Source organism: Triticum urartu, chromosome 7A, assembly GCF_056163025.1.
Source record: "Triticum urartu cultivar PI428250 chromosome 7A, HENAU_Tu73, whole genome shotgun sequence".
Lineage (NCBI taxonomy): Eukaryota > Viridiplantae > Streptophyta > Magnoliopsida > Poales > Poaceae > Triticum > Triticum urartu.
In genome coordinates, this window is record NC_141879.1 from 11,071,586 (window position 1) to 11,088,993 (window position 17,408).

General features: G+C 45.7%; 2 protein-coding genes and 1 pseudogene across 3 annotated transcripts; 2 read left to right on the plus strand and 1 right to left on the minus strand.

The window, feature by feature from the left end:
- The first annotated feature begins 8,404 nt into the window (after positions 1-8,404).
- On the plus strand, positions 8,405-10,826 carry LOC147956903 (uncharacterized; annotated as a pseudogene).
- Positions 10,827-12,387: 1,561 nt separating this feature from the next.
- On the minus strand, positions 12,388-13,295 carry LOC147956904 (uncharacterized). The gene is made up of 2 exons (XM_087537031.1): positions 12,924-13,295; positions 12,388-12,813 (listed from the first exon to the last, which is right to left on the minus strand). The coding sequence occupies exons 1-2, from the start codon at positions 13,119-13,121 to the stop codon at positions 12,502-12,504; spliced, it is 510 nt and encodes a 169-aa protein (XP_087393157.1). The 5' UTR covers positions 13,122-13,295; the 3' UTR covers positions 12,388-12,501.
- Positions 13,296-14,883: 1,588 nt separating this feature from the next.
- LOC147956905 (putative polygalacturonase) lies at positions 14,884-17,179 on the plus strand. Of its 2 annotated transcripts, none has more exons than XM_087534601.1 (2): positions 14,884-15,041; positions 15,603-17,179. In XM_087534601.1, exons 1-2 carry the CDS (start codon positions 15,006-15,008, stop codon positions 17,043-17,045), a joined length of 1,479 nt encoding a protein of 492 aa, XP_087390727.1. In that variant the 5' UTR covers positions 14,884-15,005; the 3' UTR covers positions 17,046-17,179. The 2 variants fall into 2 exon arrangements, with proteins under 2 accessions (XP_087390727.1, XP_087390728.1); XM_087534602.1 differs by lacking the exon at positions 14,884-15,041 and adding an exon at positions 15,425-15,493.
- Positions 17,180-17,408: the final 229 nt, after the last annotated feature.

Genomic DNA, 17,408 nt, shown 5'->3' on the forward strand with positions numbered 1-17,408 from the left:
CTCCACATTAGGCCCATAAGGCCCATTAATCCCCCGGGGGGTTCCGGTAACCCCCCGGTGCTCCGGTTTTATCCGAAACTTCCCCGGAACCCTTCCGGTGTCCGAATATAGTCATCCAATATATCAATCTTTATGTCTCGACCATTTCGAGACTCCTCGTCATGTCCGTGATCACATCCGGGACTCCGAACTAACTTCGGTACATCAAAATGCATAAACTCATAATAACTGTCATCGTAACGTTAAGCGTGCGGACCCTACGGTTCGAGAACAATGTAGACATGACTGAGACAAATCTCCGGTCAATAACCAATAGCGGGACCTGGATGCCCATATTGGCTCCTACATATTCTACGAAGATCTTTATCGGTCAGACCGCATAACAACATACGTTGTTCCCTTTGTCATCGGTATGTTACTTGCCCGAGATTCGATCGTCGGTATCCAATACCTAGTTCAATCTCGTTACCGGCAAGTCTCTTTACTCGTTCTGTAATACATCATCCCGCAACTGACTCATTAGTTGCATTGCTTGCAAGGCTTAAGTGATGTGCATTACCGAGAGGGCCCAGAGATACCTCTCCGACAATCGGAGTGACAAATCCTAATCTCGAAATACGCCAACCCAACATCTACCTTTGGAGACACCTGTAGAGCACCTTTATAATCACCCATTTACGTTGTGACGTTTGGTAGCACACAAAGTGTTCCTCCGGCAAACGGGAGTTGCATAATCTCATAGTCATATGAACATGTATAAGTCATGAAGAAAGCAATAGCAACATACTAAACGATCGGGTGCTAAGCTAATGGAATGGGTCATGTCAATCAGATCATTCACCTAATGATGTGATCCCGTTAATCAAATAACAACTCTTTGTTCATGGTTAGGAAACATAACCATCTTTGATTAACGAGCTAGTCAAGTAGAGGCATACTAGTGACACTCTGTTTGTCTATGTATTCACACATGTATTATGTTTCCGGTTAATACAATTCTAGCATGAATAATAAAAATTTATCATGATATAAGGAAATAAATAATCACTTTATTATTGCCTCTAGGGCATATTTCCTTCAGTCTCCCACTTGCACTAGAGTCAATAATCTAGATCACATCACCATGTGATTAACATCGATAGTTCACATCATCATGTGATTAACACCCATAGTTCACATCGCCATGTGACCAACACCCAAAGGGTTTACTAGATTCAGTAATCTGGTTCACATCGCTATGTGATTAACACCCAAAGAGTACTAAGGTGTGATCATGTTTTGCTTGTGAGAGAATCTTAGTCAATGGGTCTGCCACATTCAGATCCACATGTATTTTGCAAATTTCTATGTCAACAATGCTCTGCATGGAGCTACTCTAGCTAATTTCTCCCACTTTCAATATGTATCTAGACCGAGACTTAGAGTCATCTAGATTAGTGTCAAAACTTGCATCGGCGTAATCCTTTACGACGAACCTTTTGTCACGTCCATAATCGAGAAACATATCCTTATTTCACTAAGGATAATTCTGACCGCTGTCCAGTGATCTACTCCTAGATCACTATTGTACTCCCTTGCCAAATTAGTGCAGGGTATACAATAGATCTGGTATACAGTATGGCATACTTTATAGAACCTATGACCGAGGCATAGGGAATGACTTTCATTCTCTTTCTATCTTCTGCCGTGGTCGGGCTTTGAGTCTTACTCAATTTCACACCTTGTAACACAGGCAAGAACTCTTTCTTTGACTGTTCCATTTTGAACTACGTCAAAATCTTGTCAAGGTATGTACTTATTGAAAAAACTTATCAAGCGTCTTGATCTATCTCTATAGATCTTGATGCTCAATATGTAAGCAGCTTCACCAAAGTCTTTCTTTGAAAAACTCCTTTCAAACACTCCTTTATGCTTTACAGAATAATTCTACATTATTTCCGATCAACAATATGTCATTCACATATACTTATCAGAAATGCCGTAGTGCTCCCACTCACTTTCTTGTAAATACAGGCTTCACCGCAAGTCTGTATAAAACTATATGCTTTGATCAACTCATCAAAGCGTATATTCCGACTCCGAGATGCTTGCACCAGTCCACAGATGGATCGCTGGAGCTTGGACATTTTGTTAGCACCTTTCGGATTGACAAAACCTTCTAGTTGCATCGTATACAACTCTTCTTTAATAAATCCATTAAGGAATTCAGTTTTGTTTATCCATTTGCCAGATTTCATAAAATGCGGCAATGCTAACATGATTCGGACAGACTTAAGCATAGATACGAGTGAGAATCTCTCATCGTAGTCAACACCTTGAATTTGTCAAAAACCTTTTGCGACAATTCTAGCTTTGTAGATAATAACACTACTATCAGCGTCCGTCTTCCTCTTGAAGATCCATTTATTTTTATGGCTTGCCGATCATCGGGCAAATCCATCAAAGTCCATACTTTGTTCTCATACATGGATCATATCTCAGATTTCATGGCCTCAAACCATTTCGCGGAATCTGGGCTCATCATCGCTTCCTCATAGTTCGCAAGTTCGTCATGGTCTAGTAACATGACTTCCAGAACAGGATTAGCGTACCACTCTGGTGCGGATCTTACTCTGGTTTACCTACGAGATTCGGTAGTAACTTTATCTGAAGTTACATGATCATCATCATTAGCTTCCTCACTAATTGGTGTAGTAGTCACAAGAACAGATTTCTGTGATGAACTACTTCCCAATAAGGGAGAAGATACAATTACCTTATCAAGTTTTCTACTTTCCTCCCACTCACTTCTTTCGAGAGAAACTCCTTCTCTAGAAAGTTTCCGAATTTAGCAACAAAAGTCTTGCCTTCGGATCTGTGATAGAAGGTGTATCCAATAGTTTCCTTTGGATATCCTATGAAGACACATTTCTCCGATTTGGGTTTGAGCTTATCAGGTTGAAACTTTTTCACATAAGCATTGCAACCTCAAACTTTAAGAAACGACAGCTTAGGTTTCTTGCCAAACCATAGTTCATACGGTGTCGTCTCAACGGATTTAGATGGTGCCCTATTTAACGTGAATGCAGCTGTCTTTAATGCATAACCCCAAAACGATAGTGGTAAATCGGTAAGAAATATCATAGGTCGCACCATATCTAATAAAGTACGGTTATGACGTTCGGACACACCATTACATTGTGGTGTTCCAGGTGGCGTGAATAGTGAAACTATTTCACATTGTTTTTAACTGAAGGCCAAACTCATAACTCAAATACTATTCTCTATGATCAGATCGTAGAAACTTTATTTTCTTGTTACGATGATTTTTCACTTTACTCTGAAATTCTTTGAACTTTTCAAATGTTTCAGACTTATGTTTCATCAAGTAGATATACTCATATCTGCTCAAATCATCTGTGAAGATCAGAAAATAATGATACCTGTCGCGAGCCTCAATATTCATCGGACCACATACATCAGTATGTATGATTTCCAACAAATCTGTTGCTCGCTCCATTGTTCCGAAGAACGGAGTCTTAGTCATCTTGCCCATGAGGCATGGTTCACAAGCATCAACTGATTCATAATCAAGTGATTCCAAAAGCCCATCAGCATGGAGTTTCTTCATGCACTTTACATCAATATGACCTAAACGGCAGTGCCACAAATAAGTTGCACTATCATTATTAACTTTGCATCTTTTGGTTTCAATATTATGATTATGTGTATCACTATGATCGAGATCCAACGAACTATTTTCATTGGGTGTGTAACCATATAAGGTTTTATTCATGTAAACAGAACAACTATTTATTCTCTTACTTAAATGAATAACCGTATTACAATAAACATGATCAAATCATATTCATGCTCAACGCAAACACCAAATAACACTTATTTAGGTTCAACACTAATCCCGAAATTATAGGGAGTGTGCGATGATGATCATATCAATCTTGGAACCACTTCCAACACACATCGTCACTTCACCCTTAACTAGTCTCTGTTTATTCTGCAACTCCCGTTTCGAGTTACTAAACTTAGCAACTGAACTAGTATAAAATACTGAGGGGTTGCTATAAACACTTGTAAAGTACACATCAATAAGATGTATATCAAATATACTTATGTTCACTTTGCCATCCTTCTTATCCGCCAATCACTTGGGGTAGTTCCGCTTCTAGTGACCAGTCCCTTTGCAGTAGAAACACTTAGTCTTAGGCTTAGGACCAGACTTGGGCTTCTTCACTTGAGCAGCAACTTGCTTGCCGTTCTTCTTGAAGTTCCCCTTCTTCCCTTTGCCCTTTTCTTGAAACTAGTGGTCTTGTTAACCATCAACACTTGATGTTTTTCTTGATTTCTACCTTCGTCGATTTCAGCATCACGGAGAGCTTGGGAATTACTTTTGTCATCCCTTGCATATTATAGTTCATCACGAAGTTCTACTAACTTGGTGATGGTGACTAGAGAATTCTGTCAATCACTATTTTATCTGGAAGATTAACTCCCACTTGATTCAAGCGATTGTAGTACCCAGACAATCTGAGCACATGCTCACTAGTTGAGCGATTCTCCTCCATCTTTTAGCTATAGAACTTGTTGGAGACTTCATATCTCTCAACTCGGGTATTTGCTTGAAATATTAACTTCAACTCCTGGAACATCTCATATGGTCCATGACGTTCAAAACGTCTTTGAAGTCCCGATTCTAAGCTGTTAAGCATGGTGCACTAAACTGTCAAGTAGTCATCATATTGAGCTAGCCAAACGTTCATAACTTCTGCATCTGCTCCTGCAATAGGCCCGTCACCTAGCGGTGCATCAAGGACATAATTCTTCTGTGCAGCAATGAGGATAAACCTCAGATCACGGATCCAATCCGCATCATTGCTACTAACATCTTTCAACACAATTTTCTCTAGGAACATATCAAAATAAACATAGGGAAGCAACAACGCGAGCTATTGATCTACAACATAATTTGTAAAATACTACCAGGACTAAGTTCATGATAAATTTAAGTTCAATTTAATCATATTACTTAAGAACTCCCACTTAGATAGACATCCCTCTAATCCTCTAAGTGATCACGTGATCCAAATCAACTAAACCATGTCCGATCATCACGTGAGATGGAGTAGTTTCATTGGTGAACATCACTATGTTGATCATATCTACTATATGATTCACGCTCGACCTTTCGGTCTCCGTGTTCCGAGGCCATATCTGTATATGCTTGGCTCGTCAAGTATAACCTGAGTATTCTGCGTGTGCAACTGTTTTGCACCCGTTGTATTTGAACGTAGAGCCTATCACACCCGATCATCACGTGGTGTCTCAGCACGAAGAACTTTCGCAATGGTGCATACTCAGGGAGAACACTTCTTGATAATTTAGTGAGAGATCATCTTATAATGCTACCGTCAATCAAAGCAAGATAAGATGCATAAAAGATAAATATCACATGCAATCAATATAAGTGATATGATATGGCCATCATCATCTTGTGCCTGTGATCTCCATCTCCGAAGCACCGTCATGATCACCATCGTCACCGGCGCGAAACCTTGATCTCCATCGTAGCATCGTTATCGTCTCGCCAATCTTATGCTTCCACGACCATCGCTACCGCTTAGTGATAAAGTAAAGCATTACAGCGCGATTGCATTGCATACAATAAAGCGACAACCATATGGCTCCTGCCGGTTGCCGATAACTCGGTTACAAAACATGATCATCTCATACAATAAAATTTAGCATCATGTCTTGACCATATCACATCACAACATGCCCTGCAAAAACAAGTTAGACGTCCTCTACTTTGTTGTTGCAAGTTTTACGTGGCTGCTACGGGCTTAAGCAAGAACCAATCTTACCTACGCATCAAAACCACAACGATAGTTTGTCAAGTTGGTGTTGTTTTAACCTTCGCAAGGACCGGGCGTAGCCACACTCGGTTAAACTAAAATTGGAGAAACTGTCACCCGCAAGCCACCTCTGTGCAAAGCACGTCGGAAGAACCGGTCTCGCGTAAGCGTACGCGTAATGTTGGTCCGGGCCGCTTCGTCCAACAATACCGCTGAACCAAAGTATGACATGCTGGTAAGCAGTATGACTTATATCGCCCATAACTCACTTGTGTTCTACTCATGCATATAACATCAACATATAAAACCTAGGCTCTGATACCACTGTTGGGTTTCGTAGCAATTTCAAAAAATTTCCTACGCACACGCAAGATCATGGTGATGCATAGCAACGAGAGGGGAGAGTGTTGTCTACGTACCCTCGCAGACCGCAACGGAAGCGTTGACGCAACGTAGAGGAAGTAGTCATACGTCTTCCCGATCCGACCGATCCAAGCACCGTTACTCCAGCACCTCCGAGTTCTTAGCACACGTACAGCTCGATGATGCTCCCCGGGCTCCGATCCAGCAAAGTTTCGGGGATGAGTTCCGTCAGCACGACGGCGTGGTGACGATGATGATGTTCTACCGACACAGGGCTTCGCCTAAGAACTGCAATGATATGACCGAGGTGGAATATGGTGGAGGGGGGCACCGCACACGGCTAAGGAACGATCGAAGATCAACTTGTGTGTTCTAGGGTGCCCCCCTGCCTCCGTATATAAAGGATCCAAGGGGGGGGGGTGCGGCCGGCCTAGATGAGGCGCGCAGGAGGAGTCCTACTCCTACCGGGAGTAGGACTCCCCTCCCGTTCCTTGTCCAACTAGGAGAGGTGGAGGGAGAAAAGGAAAGGGGGGGCGCCGCCCCTCCCTCCTTGTCCAATTCGGACTAGGGGGAGAGGGGGCGCGCGGCCTGCCCTGGCAGCCCCTTCCTCTTCTCCACATTAGGCCCATAAGGCCCATTAACCCCCCGGGGGGTTCCGGTAACCCCCCGGTGCTCCGGTTTTATCCGAAACTTCCCCGGAACCCTTCCGGTGTCCGAATATAGTCATCCAATATATCAATCTTTATGTCTCGACCATTTCGAGACTCCTCGTCATGTCCGTGATCACATCCGGGACTCCGAACTAACTTCGGTACATCAAAATGCATAAACTCATAATAACTGTCATCGTAACGTTAAGCGTGCGGACCCTACGGTTCGAGAACAATGTAGACATGACTGAGACAAATCTCCGGTCAATAACCAATAGCGGGACCTGGATGCCCATATTGGCTCCTACATATTCTACGAAGATCTTTATCGGTCAGACCGCATAACAACATACGTTGTTCCCTTTGTCATCGGTATGTTACTTGCCCGAGATTCGATCGTCGGTATCCAATACCTAGTTCAATCTCGTTACCGGCAAGTCTCTTTACTCGTTCTGTAATACATCATCCCGCAACTGACTCATTAGTTGCATTGCTTGCAAGGCTTAAGTGATGTGCATTACCGAGAGGGCCCAGAGATACCTCTCCGACAATCGGAGTGACAAATCCTAATCTCGAAATACGCCAACCCAACATCTACCTTTGGAGACACCTGTAGAGCACCTTTATAATCACCCATTTACGTTGTGACGTTTGGTAGCACACAAAGTGTTCCTCCGGCAAACGGGAGTTGCATAATCTCATAGTCATATGAACATGTATAAGTCATGAAGAAAGCAATAGCAACATACTAAACGATCGGGTGCTAAGCTAATGGAATGGGTCATGTCAATCAGATCATTCACCTAATGATGTGATCCCGTTAATCAAATAACAACTCTTTGTTCATGGTTAGGAAACATAACCATCTTTGATTAACGAGCTAGTCAAGTAGAGGCATACTAGTGACACTCTGTTTGTCTATGTATTCACACATGTATTATGTTTCCGGTTAATACAATTCTAGCATGAATAATAAAAATTTATCATGATATAAGGAAATAAATAATCACTTTATTATTGCCTCTAGGGCATATTTCCTTCAGGTACAAGGGACTCGTGCGTGGCCTCCTACTGGATTGATACCTTGGTTCTCAAAAACTGAGGGAAATACTTATGCTACTCTGCTGCATCACCCTTTCCTCTTTAAGGGAAAACCAACGCAAGTGCTCAAGAGGTAGCAGCGACCGACGGATGATTGACGAGGCGACGACGATCGTGACGGCGCGGCGGCGTGAACATCTGAAGGTAATCATCTAGTGCCATCCTAGTCCGATGCCCGTAGTTTAGCCCGTGATTGCGCCAGTATGGTTAGGGTTTTACCGAGATTGTGGTGGTGATTTTGCTTGCGAAAATATATGATATTTGTGTGATTTAGCCATAGATTTATTCCTAGGCAAGAAAGATTGGTTAATTTGGTTCTGCTTATTTGTCTATTTCAGTGAAATCATGGACCCGACCGAGATTTTGAATGTCTGTTTCCGTTTGGGTGGTGAGTTCATCTGAATTGGTCCTAGTTTGCAGTATGTTGGGGGAAAGGAAGCTATGTCAGAGATAGAAAGAGACAAACTGTCGCTGCAGGAAGTGAAGGGCCATTTGAAGGATCACATGGCACTGAAGGAATCAAGGAAGTTCAATTTTCTGATTCCTGGTCAAGAACTTATCAATGGTTTGATGTTTCTGAATGATGACAACAAGTGTGTGCAGATGGAAGATTATGTATGTGTTGGTGCAGTTGCAGATCGCCAATTCCATGATGCTCCCCACCGGGAGTGAGTAATTCCTTCGTAGGCTCACTGGTCGGTGAGGAGTTGGATGAGATTCATCATGTAATCGAGTTAGTTTTGTTAGGGCTTGATCCCTAGTATCCACTATGTTCTGAGATTGATGTTGCTATGACTTTGCCATGCTTAATGCTTGTCACTTTGGCCCCGGGTGCCGTGATTTCAGATCTGAACCGTTTATGTTATCACCATTATATCTATGTTCTAGATCCGATCTTGCAAGTTATAGTCACCTACTACGTGTTATGATTCGGCAACCCTGGAGTGACAATAGTCGGGCCCACTCCCGGTGATGGCCGTAGTTTGAGGAGTTCATGTATTCACCATGTGTCAATTCTTTGTTCCGGTTCTCTATTAAAAGGAGACCTTAATATCCCTTAGTTTCCAATTGGACCCCGCTGCCACGGGAGGGTAGGACAAAAGATGTCATGCAAGTTCTTTCCATGAGCACGTATGACTATTTACGGAATACATGCCTACATTATATTTATGAACTGGAGCTAGTGCCGTATCGCCCTAGGTTATGGCTGTTACATGATGAATATCATACAACAAATTACCGATCCAATGCCTACAAAATTATCTTATATTGCTTCTGCTAAGTTACTACTGCTATCGCTACTATTGCACTTGTTACAAAATCACTGCTATCACTGTTACCGTTACTATTGCTGCTGTCACTATTATCAAAACTATCACACTACTTTGCTACTGCTCACTTTTCTGCAGATAATTAATCTTCAGGTGTGGTTGAATTGACAACTCAGCTGCTAATACTTGCAAATATTCTTTGGCTCCCTCTGTGTCGAATCTATAAATTTGGGTTGAATACTCTACCCTCGAAAACTGTTGCGATCCCCTATACTTGTGGGTTATCAGATCCAGAGAGTGATTTTGAGTACATTCCACATAGTGATGATAGTGGAGAAGGTTCATAGGTGGTGGAGCTAAGGAGGCATGCTAGAAAGTTCAAGAAAAGAATGAAACAGAGCATGAGCTGGATTGGAAGAGATGCGTCTGGTCCAGTACCAATTGAGCTCATTGCCAACATGGAGCAACAAATAGCAGGAGAAGAAGAGGATTGGAAGTACGACTCTTCTGATGAGGACTACAGTTATAAGGAAGATTATGATGGAGAGGTAGTTAAGAGAAAGAGCATATTTCCAAGGTATAACAATGACACTGAGATACCACATTTTGCATTGTCCATGGTTTTCAGAAGCAAGAACCAGCTTTGTAAAGCTCTGACAAGGTATGGTCTGGTTACTAAGAGGAGCATCAGGTTCATCAAATCAGAAAGTGACAGAGTTAGGGCCAAGTGTGGATGGGATGGTTGCCCTTGGCTTATCTATGCAGCCAAAAGATCAAGAACATCCACATTCCAAGTTATTACTTTCAATGATGAGCATGAATGTGCACAAAATAGGTGCAACAGGCTTGTGACTGCTAAGTTGATTGCACAGAGGTATGAGCACTTCATACTAGCTAAGACTATGTGGAAAATATAAAGCATGAAAGCCACTGTATTGCAAGACATGTTTCCTGATGTTTGAACCTCAAAGTGCAAACATGCAAAGGCAATTGTGATGTACAGATTGATGAGTGGTATGAAGAGTGAGTATACCAGAGTGTTTGATTACCAATTAGAGCAGCTTAGGAGCAACCCTGGAAGCACTGTTATTGTGTGTTTGGATCCAACAAACATGGTCCAAAATATATTTGAGGGTTTCTGTGTTTTCTTCAATGCAATGAAACAAGGATTCAAGGCTGGATGCAGGAAAGTGATAGGCCTTGATGGATGTTTCTTCAAAGGGGCAGTGAATGGTGAGCTCTCGTGTGCCATAGGTAGGGATGCTAACAATCAAATGTATCCACTAGCTTGGGTTGTAGTTGAGCAGGAAACCAATGCAACTTGGAAATGGTTTGTTGGGCTACTCATCAAGGATCTTGACATCAACAACAATGGAGCTGGCTGGGTGTTTATCTCTGATCAACAAAAGTGCATACTCAATGCCATGCAGGACTATCTACCAGCTGTAGAGCACAGGATGTGTGCTAGGCACATATATGGTAACTGGAGGAAGAAGCACAAAGCTCATGATTGGCAGAAAAATTGTTGGGCTGTTGCCAAAGCTTCCAATAAGCAAGATTTCAACTATTACAGAGCCAAGCTTTCCCAATAGACACCTGAAGGGGCTAAGGACATGATGAGGACAGAGCCTGTGCATTGGGCAAGGGTTTTCTTTCCAATGTGACCATGCCATTTTTTATGCTAGGTTCTATCCAATTATTTCTATGCGAGAGAATATTAGGAAGAAAATATTGGTGAGAATTCAAGAACAGAAAGAGAAGGGTGAGAAAATGACATGGAAAATATGCCCTGGTATATTTAAAAAGATCAAGAAATATATTGCTTGGACACAATATCTTGAGTTGCTTTGGAATGGAGAAAATGGGTTTGAAGTGTAGCATATCAATGGTAGGGGAAGGCAATACACTGTTGATCTGGAAAAAAGGACATGGTCCTGTGGCTATTTCTAGTTGGCTGGTCTATCACCATGCCATTAGTGCTATCTACAAGTCTAAGAAGAATATTGAAGATTTCATTCATCCTTGCTACTTTGTTGAGGTGTTCAAAAAATATATGAGCATTGCTTGCAGCCTGTAGAAGGTGAAGAGATGTGTCCTGTGTCTGCAAATCCTAGGCCTGTAGCTCCTAAATATGTGAGAATGCCATGAAGTCCTAAGAAAAATGACAGGCAAAGAGAAGAAAAAAAGCTCCTAAGGGAAAGAAAATGAGCAAGCATGGATCCATAATTAAATGCTCTATGTGTGGAAATCCTGGACACAACAAGACATGGTGCAAGAAGAACCCTGAGAGAGGCAAGAAGAAGAATGCACATCTCACCAAGACTAGCAAGAAAAAGAGCACAACTGAGGTATTCCATAATTTTACATGATTGCACATGATTACTTGGTCATTTTAGTTGATTTTAAATGCTTACACATGATATATTTCCTCACTATTCTCTCCTTTTCTGCCTTGGAAAATGCCAGCAAACTGCAACAGCTAGAAACAGTGCTTGTGGCTCTGCATCTCAAGCTCAATCACAACCAGCTCCTAGAACCAGTTCTTGTGGCTCTGCATCTCAAGCTCAATCACAAGTAGCTTCTAGAACCATTGCTTCTGGCTCTACATCTCAAGTTCCACAAGCCTCTACACCTGGTACCAATGCCAGCAACTTCAAGCCTCCAAGAAAGAGAGCTGCAACTGCTGAAGCTGGATCATCTTCTTCAGTGAGAGGAACTGGAGCTAAGAGAGTAAGAAGAAAGACTGCATCCTCAGTGCCAAGCTACAAATACTTCACTTGCAGTGGAAACTACTAGTTATGGATCCAACTTGCCAGTTCTAGTACTTTTGTTGATGTTGCAGTGTTTAAAACATTTTCAATGTAATGGTGCAAATATCTCTTTTGAGAATGCCCAAAAACAATAATGTATCAGGTTTTCTACATGTTGCAAACATGCCCAGGTTTATCTATGGAATTCATTTGGTATGGATGCTATATCTCCAGGTTTATGTGTTATTTTGTTTGCCAGTTTGATTTGAGTTAGATGGATTTAGTAAACAAATGCCATTAAGCAAGAACTGAAGACAACTCATTTGCAATGATTTCATAATTCAAACTTTCTAAAAAGATTCAAACCATTTAGCACAAACTCAATCTCATTGCATACAAAAGACAACTTAACTGATCCATTACACATTAAGCAAGAGCTAACTTAACTTGTCCAGTACACATTCAACTAAACCAGACACTCAATTGCAATTAGATTTGGCTGCAACTAAACCAAGAACTAACTTAACATCTTGCTTGCAACTAAACCAAGCACAAATATAGTAAAAAGAAACACCACATTATGATATTTGGCCCTAATCCCAGCTATCTCTTCATTCTTCTCTCTCAGTTGATCTAGCAGAGACAGAACCATGGCCTCCCTTGTGGCTTGATCTTCACTGGGAGCTACCATTGCAAATTGACCTTCAGATCGAGCAACGGTTGCAGCGCCTTTAAGCCTCCAGACTTCATCACGCAGATCCCCAATCAGCTCACTCCAAAATTTCGGCAAAGGATCATCATGCCACTCCACAAATCCACAACCACCATGCTGTTAAGATGCACAAAATATTTCCAAAAAAGAAATCATTTCACAGAGGAGAAGAAATACGAGAAGAATTCAATTACACAGAAGAAAATTAGGAAAAAATTGATTCTCACCATAGCATCCACGCAGCAATAGTACCTCCTGCCAGGGTTCTGCCGGCTCCAGGAGATCCATCTTGGCGCCTTCCTCGGAGGATTGCAGTGGCACATTGGATTCTCGCGGTAGCGCACCGGCGAGCGCGACTCCTCCCCCCTCCTTCCTGCAGCTCGACGGTATCCGGGAGCGGACGCATCACTCGACGACCACGACATCCTCCTCTCTGTCGCCACGCTCAGATTTCTCCTCCGCTCCACTCTGATTTCACACAGCGCGAACGAACCCTAGTTTCGTTCCCCACTCGCTCGATACATGCGGGCTGGTGCCATTAAGACTTGGTCTTCGTCAACGATAGCGGCCCCACCAGTCAGAATCCTGGTTGACCACTGCCACGTCAGCGCCTATTAGCATAAAACCACCCCAAGGTTTGATTTGGACCGGGATCGAATAGATTAGGGTGCAATCGGCAGGGATTTGAACGTTGGGGTTCATTTCGCCGGATCTCTACCAATTCAGGGTTTGAAATAGACTTTTTCCTAGATAATTTGGACGTGGAGCCTCGGCGACACTGCGTCAGCAGCTATTGCATGAGCCCCGCAGGCAGCAAAGCCCCAAGCCGCAGCCGGTGCTGCGACGAGGCAACATCACACCCGTAGGCAACCACGTGTTGAGTTCCTCCGGCCAACGCAGATCCAGATCGGGTGGATCGAGAGCTCCTAGCCACCGCTTCAGTCAGCGGCGGAGCCAGGATCTCCCCCCTTGGTACTCATTTGTGCAATGCAATAGCAATATACACAGCAAGCTAGCAATAGTGTACCAATGGGTCAACAATTCTTTGGTATTCCATGGAATGCTCAGGAAGACTCCCGGCGTCGTCACAGGTGGCTGCGTCGAGGGCGAACCACCGGGCATAGCTTCTTCCACCACCATCGCCAAGACGACAGCGTCATCATCATGGAGAGGGAAGCCGCATCCAGGGGAGGTCTAGCCGCTGCCGTCACTGTCCGGGCTTCATCCGATAGCGACCCTCGACGGCGGCAGCGAGGGAAGCAGCGGGTGGGGGTTAGGTCCCCTTGTGACCCCACAGCAGGGCGGGGCGCGTGGTCAGTTTTCACCGACTAATCTTGTTTTTCGATTGACCGACACGGTGATGTACGGTTAATTATGCTTCCGTCTGTACTGTTTGGTATGTTTTAAGCTAGAGAAACAGCAAAAGGGTTTAGTGGTTCAGTTAAAGTCAATCTATATGGGGTAGATAAACACCTGATAGTTGGATTATATCAATTCAAATACGCGCTATGTGTGTATGAAGAAAGGGTGTGGTTGGATCTCAATCGACTAAAACTTAATCAAGCCTCGGTCAAGTGACACAACATATAAAAAAATAAAAAGAAAAATCTGCACGAATCTCCACGTAAGATCCCGTCGAAGGAAAGGACAGGATGTGTCGTGGGCCGGTGCCGGTGGCGTTGTCGTGGATAATTTGGACGTGGACGGAGTGTGTGGCACCGCTGTGCTCCTCGTGACCCTCCCCGCTTGTAAAACGTGACCATCGGCGGGGGCGGGGGCACAAGAGAGGCAGTACGCGCGCACTGATGGCACTAGAGCTGTGGCCACCCGTGAAGTTGAAGCCAAATCGAAGTGCATGCGCCCGTGACGACGAGGAAGAGGACGACAGGCCATGAGCAGCAGTGCAGCACTGCCTTCCTTGGCTGCATTGCATGGATCAAGATTAAGATTAGGCGGCGAAAAAGGCAAAAGAGGTAGAGGGGAGCGATAACGCAGCAGGAAACTAGTTAATGTCGGCTATATAAATAAATATAAATAGCACCATAATGAGAATAAAATAATGGAAAGATTTTGTAAAGTGCAATTAGTGCATTAAGATCGTGCCTCCTAGCTCAGCGCCACCCCAAGGCAATGCTGGTCTGGATTGGATGGATCTTCTTCTTCCTCTCCTCCTATAAATAGAGCGAGATGGGGTGGATCCTAGTCTCACAACCCAATCCGCCAATCCCTTCCGGCTTCCGCTCCGTCCTCCGGAGACAGGGGCAGAGATCCCCGTCTCGATTCTCGAGGGAGCAGCAGCAGCAGCAGCAATGGCGTCGCCGCAGGCGCCACCCCTCCTCCTCCAGGTATGTGCTTATGCTGTACCACCACCACCACCACCAACCTCGCCTCTGCTATTCATCCATCGCCGCCCATTCATGGCTTCCCTTTCGGTTTAATTTCTCCTAGCACCGCTCGCTACTCTTCTTCCTTTCTTTATGCCTGTCCGGTCCGGCCCTGCAATTAAAAGCTTCACGCTGTTTCAGTACAGTCACCACTGCAGCGCGTTTCTTCCTTGGTTTCTGTTTGATTCCCCCCCCCCCCCCCCCCCCCCCCCACCCCCCTTGTTATACTTTCGCCTCTTCTTCTTTCTCCATCGATCGCTTGGTTAGGATGCACCTTGGCGCGCATCCTGATATGCTCTAATGGCCATGAAGATACAAGGAGAAAACGACATCCTTTCTGCTCTGACAGGCACACACAAATGCCCATGCTTTGGGACTTTCTGCTCTGGCTCGAATCAGTGGCGAAAATCACAGTTGATTCATCGTTCCCCATTTGTCTTCCTGCACTCTGTTCCTGTTTCAAGTTTCAACACTTGGTCGCAGATCTCTGAGTGAGCTTCCCTCATGTGCAATCACTTGCAGATCCTCTGCTTCGCCGTCCTCCTGGCGGCGACGGCGGTGTCGGCACGCCGGCACGCGCCGCCGCAAGCGGGCGCGGCGGGGCAGAGCACCTACATGGCGCCCAGCTGCCGGGAGCACACGGCGTCGCTGCTGGACTTCGGCGGGGTGGGCGACGGAAACACCTCCAACACGGCGGCGTTCCGCAAGGCGGTGGAGCACCTGTCTCAGTACTCTGGCGAGGGCGGCGGCGGCGGCATGCTCTACGTGCCCGCCGGCCGGTGGCTCACCGCGCCCTTCAACCTCACCAGCCACTTCACGCTCTTCCTCCACGCCGACGCCGTCATCCTCGGGACACAGGACGTGGCCCAGTGGCCGGTCATCGACCCGCTGCCCTCCTACGGCCGCGGCCGGGACCACGCCGGCGGCCGGTACGCGAGCCTCGTGTCCGGGTCCAACCTCACGGACGTGGTGATCACCGGCAACAACGGCACCATCGACGGGCAGGGCGCCACGTGGTGGTCCAAGTACAAGTCCGGCAAGCTCAAGTACACGCGCGGCTACCTCATCGAGCTCATGCACACCGACGGCGTCTTCATCTCCAACGTCACGCTGGTGAACTCGCCGGCGTGGAACATCCATCCGGTCTACAGCCGCAACATCGTGGTGTCCGGGGTGACCATCCTGGCGCCCACCAAGTCGCCCAACACGGACGGCATCAACCCGGACTCGTGCTCCCAGGTGCGCATCGAGGACTGCTACGTCGTCTCCGGCGACGACTGCGTGGCCATCAAGAGCGGCTGGGACGAGTACGGCATCGCCGTCGGCATGCCCAGCGAGCACATCGTGGTCCGCCGCCTCACCTGCGTGTCGCCCACCAGCGCGGTGATCGCGCTCGGCAGCGAGATGTCCGGGGGCATCCGGGACGTGCGCGCCGAGGACATCACCGCCATCGGGACCGAGTCGGCCGTGCGGATCAAGACGGCGGTCGGCCGCGGCGCGTACGTGCGCGACGTCTACGCGCGCCGGATGAGGCTCGACGGCATGAAGCGCGTCTTCTGGATGACCGGCGACTACAAGTCCCACCCCGACGATGGCTACGACAAGACGGCCGTGCCCGTCGTCGAGAACATCAGCTACCAGGACGTGGTGGCCACCGGCGTGTGGAAGGAGGCAGCGAGGATGCAGGGCATCCAGGGCGCGCCCTTCAAGGGCATTTGCATGGCCAACGTCACCGCAGAGATGACCAAGGAGAGGAAGGTGTCGTGGAACTGCGCCGACGTCGAGGGCGTGTCGACCGGCGTCACCCCGGCGCCATGCGAGCCGCTGCAGGGCACCCACACCGGCTCCTGCCCGTTCCCCACCGACACGCTCGCCGTCGACCAGATCACCGTGCAGCAGTGCTCTTACTCTATCGGCACCCCCGCATCCCCTGGTTCTGCAGCAGCAGCAGGGATGGCCAACTAGCAGCTAGCCTGGCTAATTAAGCTCACTGGCTTAATCAGCTTCTTAAATATGTATTTCCCAAGTAAGTAAGCAGTAGATCGAGACTACTCTCCAATGAAATGAAATACAACAACAATAACAATCTTCGAGCTCAAGTTGTATGTCAACTTGGTGTTTCAACACCGTTTTGCAATGTTGTTTGATGACCTCTGGCACTCTTTACAGTGGCTGGGACAGAGCAGTTGTAGGGTAGCTTAATCAGGGCATCTCTAGCCGAATCTTTATCGTATAACTCTCTAAACACTCGCTTAAATCTTAACTCAAATATAAGAAGTTAAGAAAGTGACCGGACCTAATCGAACCTTTATATTGGACTCATTAAAA

Bases quoted from the DNA above. Each gene is read 5' to 3' on its own strand.
- LOC147956904 (XM_087537031.1), bottom strand. From the start codon at position 13,121: ATGTCGTGGTCGTCGAGTGATGCGTCCGCTCCCGGATACCGTCGAGCT. The intron at 12,814-12,923 runs GTGAGAATCAAT...GCATCTTAACAG, and splicing joins ATTGCTGCGTGGATGCTATG to CATGGTGGTTGTGGATTTGT.
- LOC147956905 (XM_087534602.1), top strand. From the start codon at position 15,440: ATGCCCATGCTTTGGGACTTTCTGCTCTGGCTCGAATCAGTGGCGAAA. The intron at 15,494-15,602 runs GTTGATTCATCG...AATCACTTGCAG, and splicing joins AATCAGTGGCGAAAATCACA to ATCCTCTGCTTCGCCGTCCT.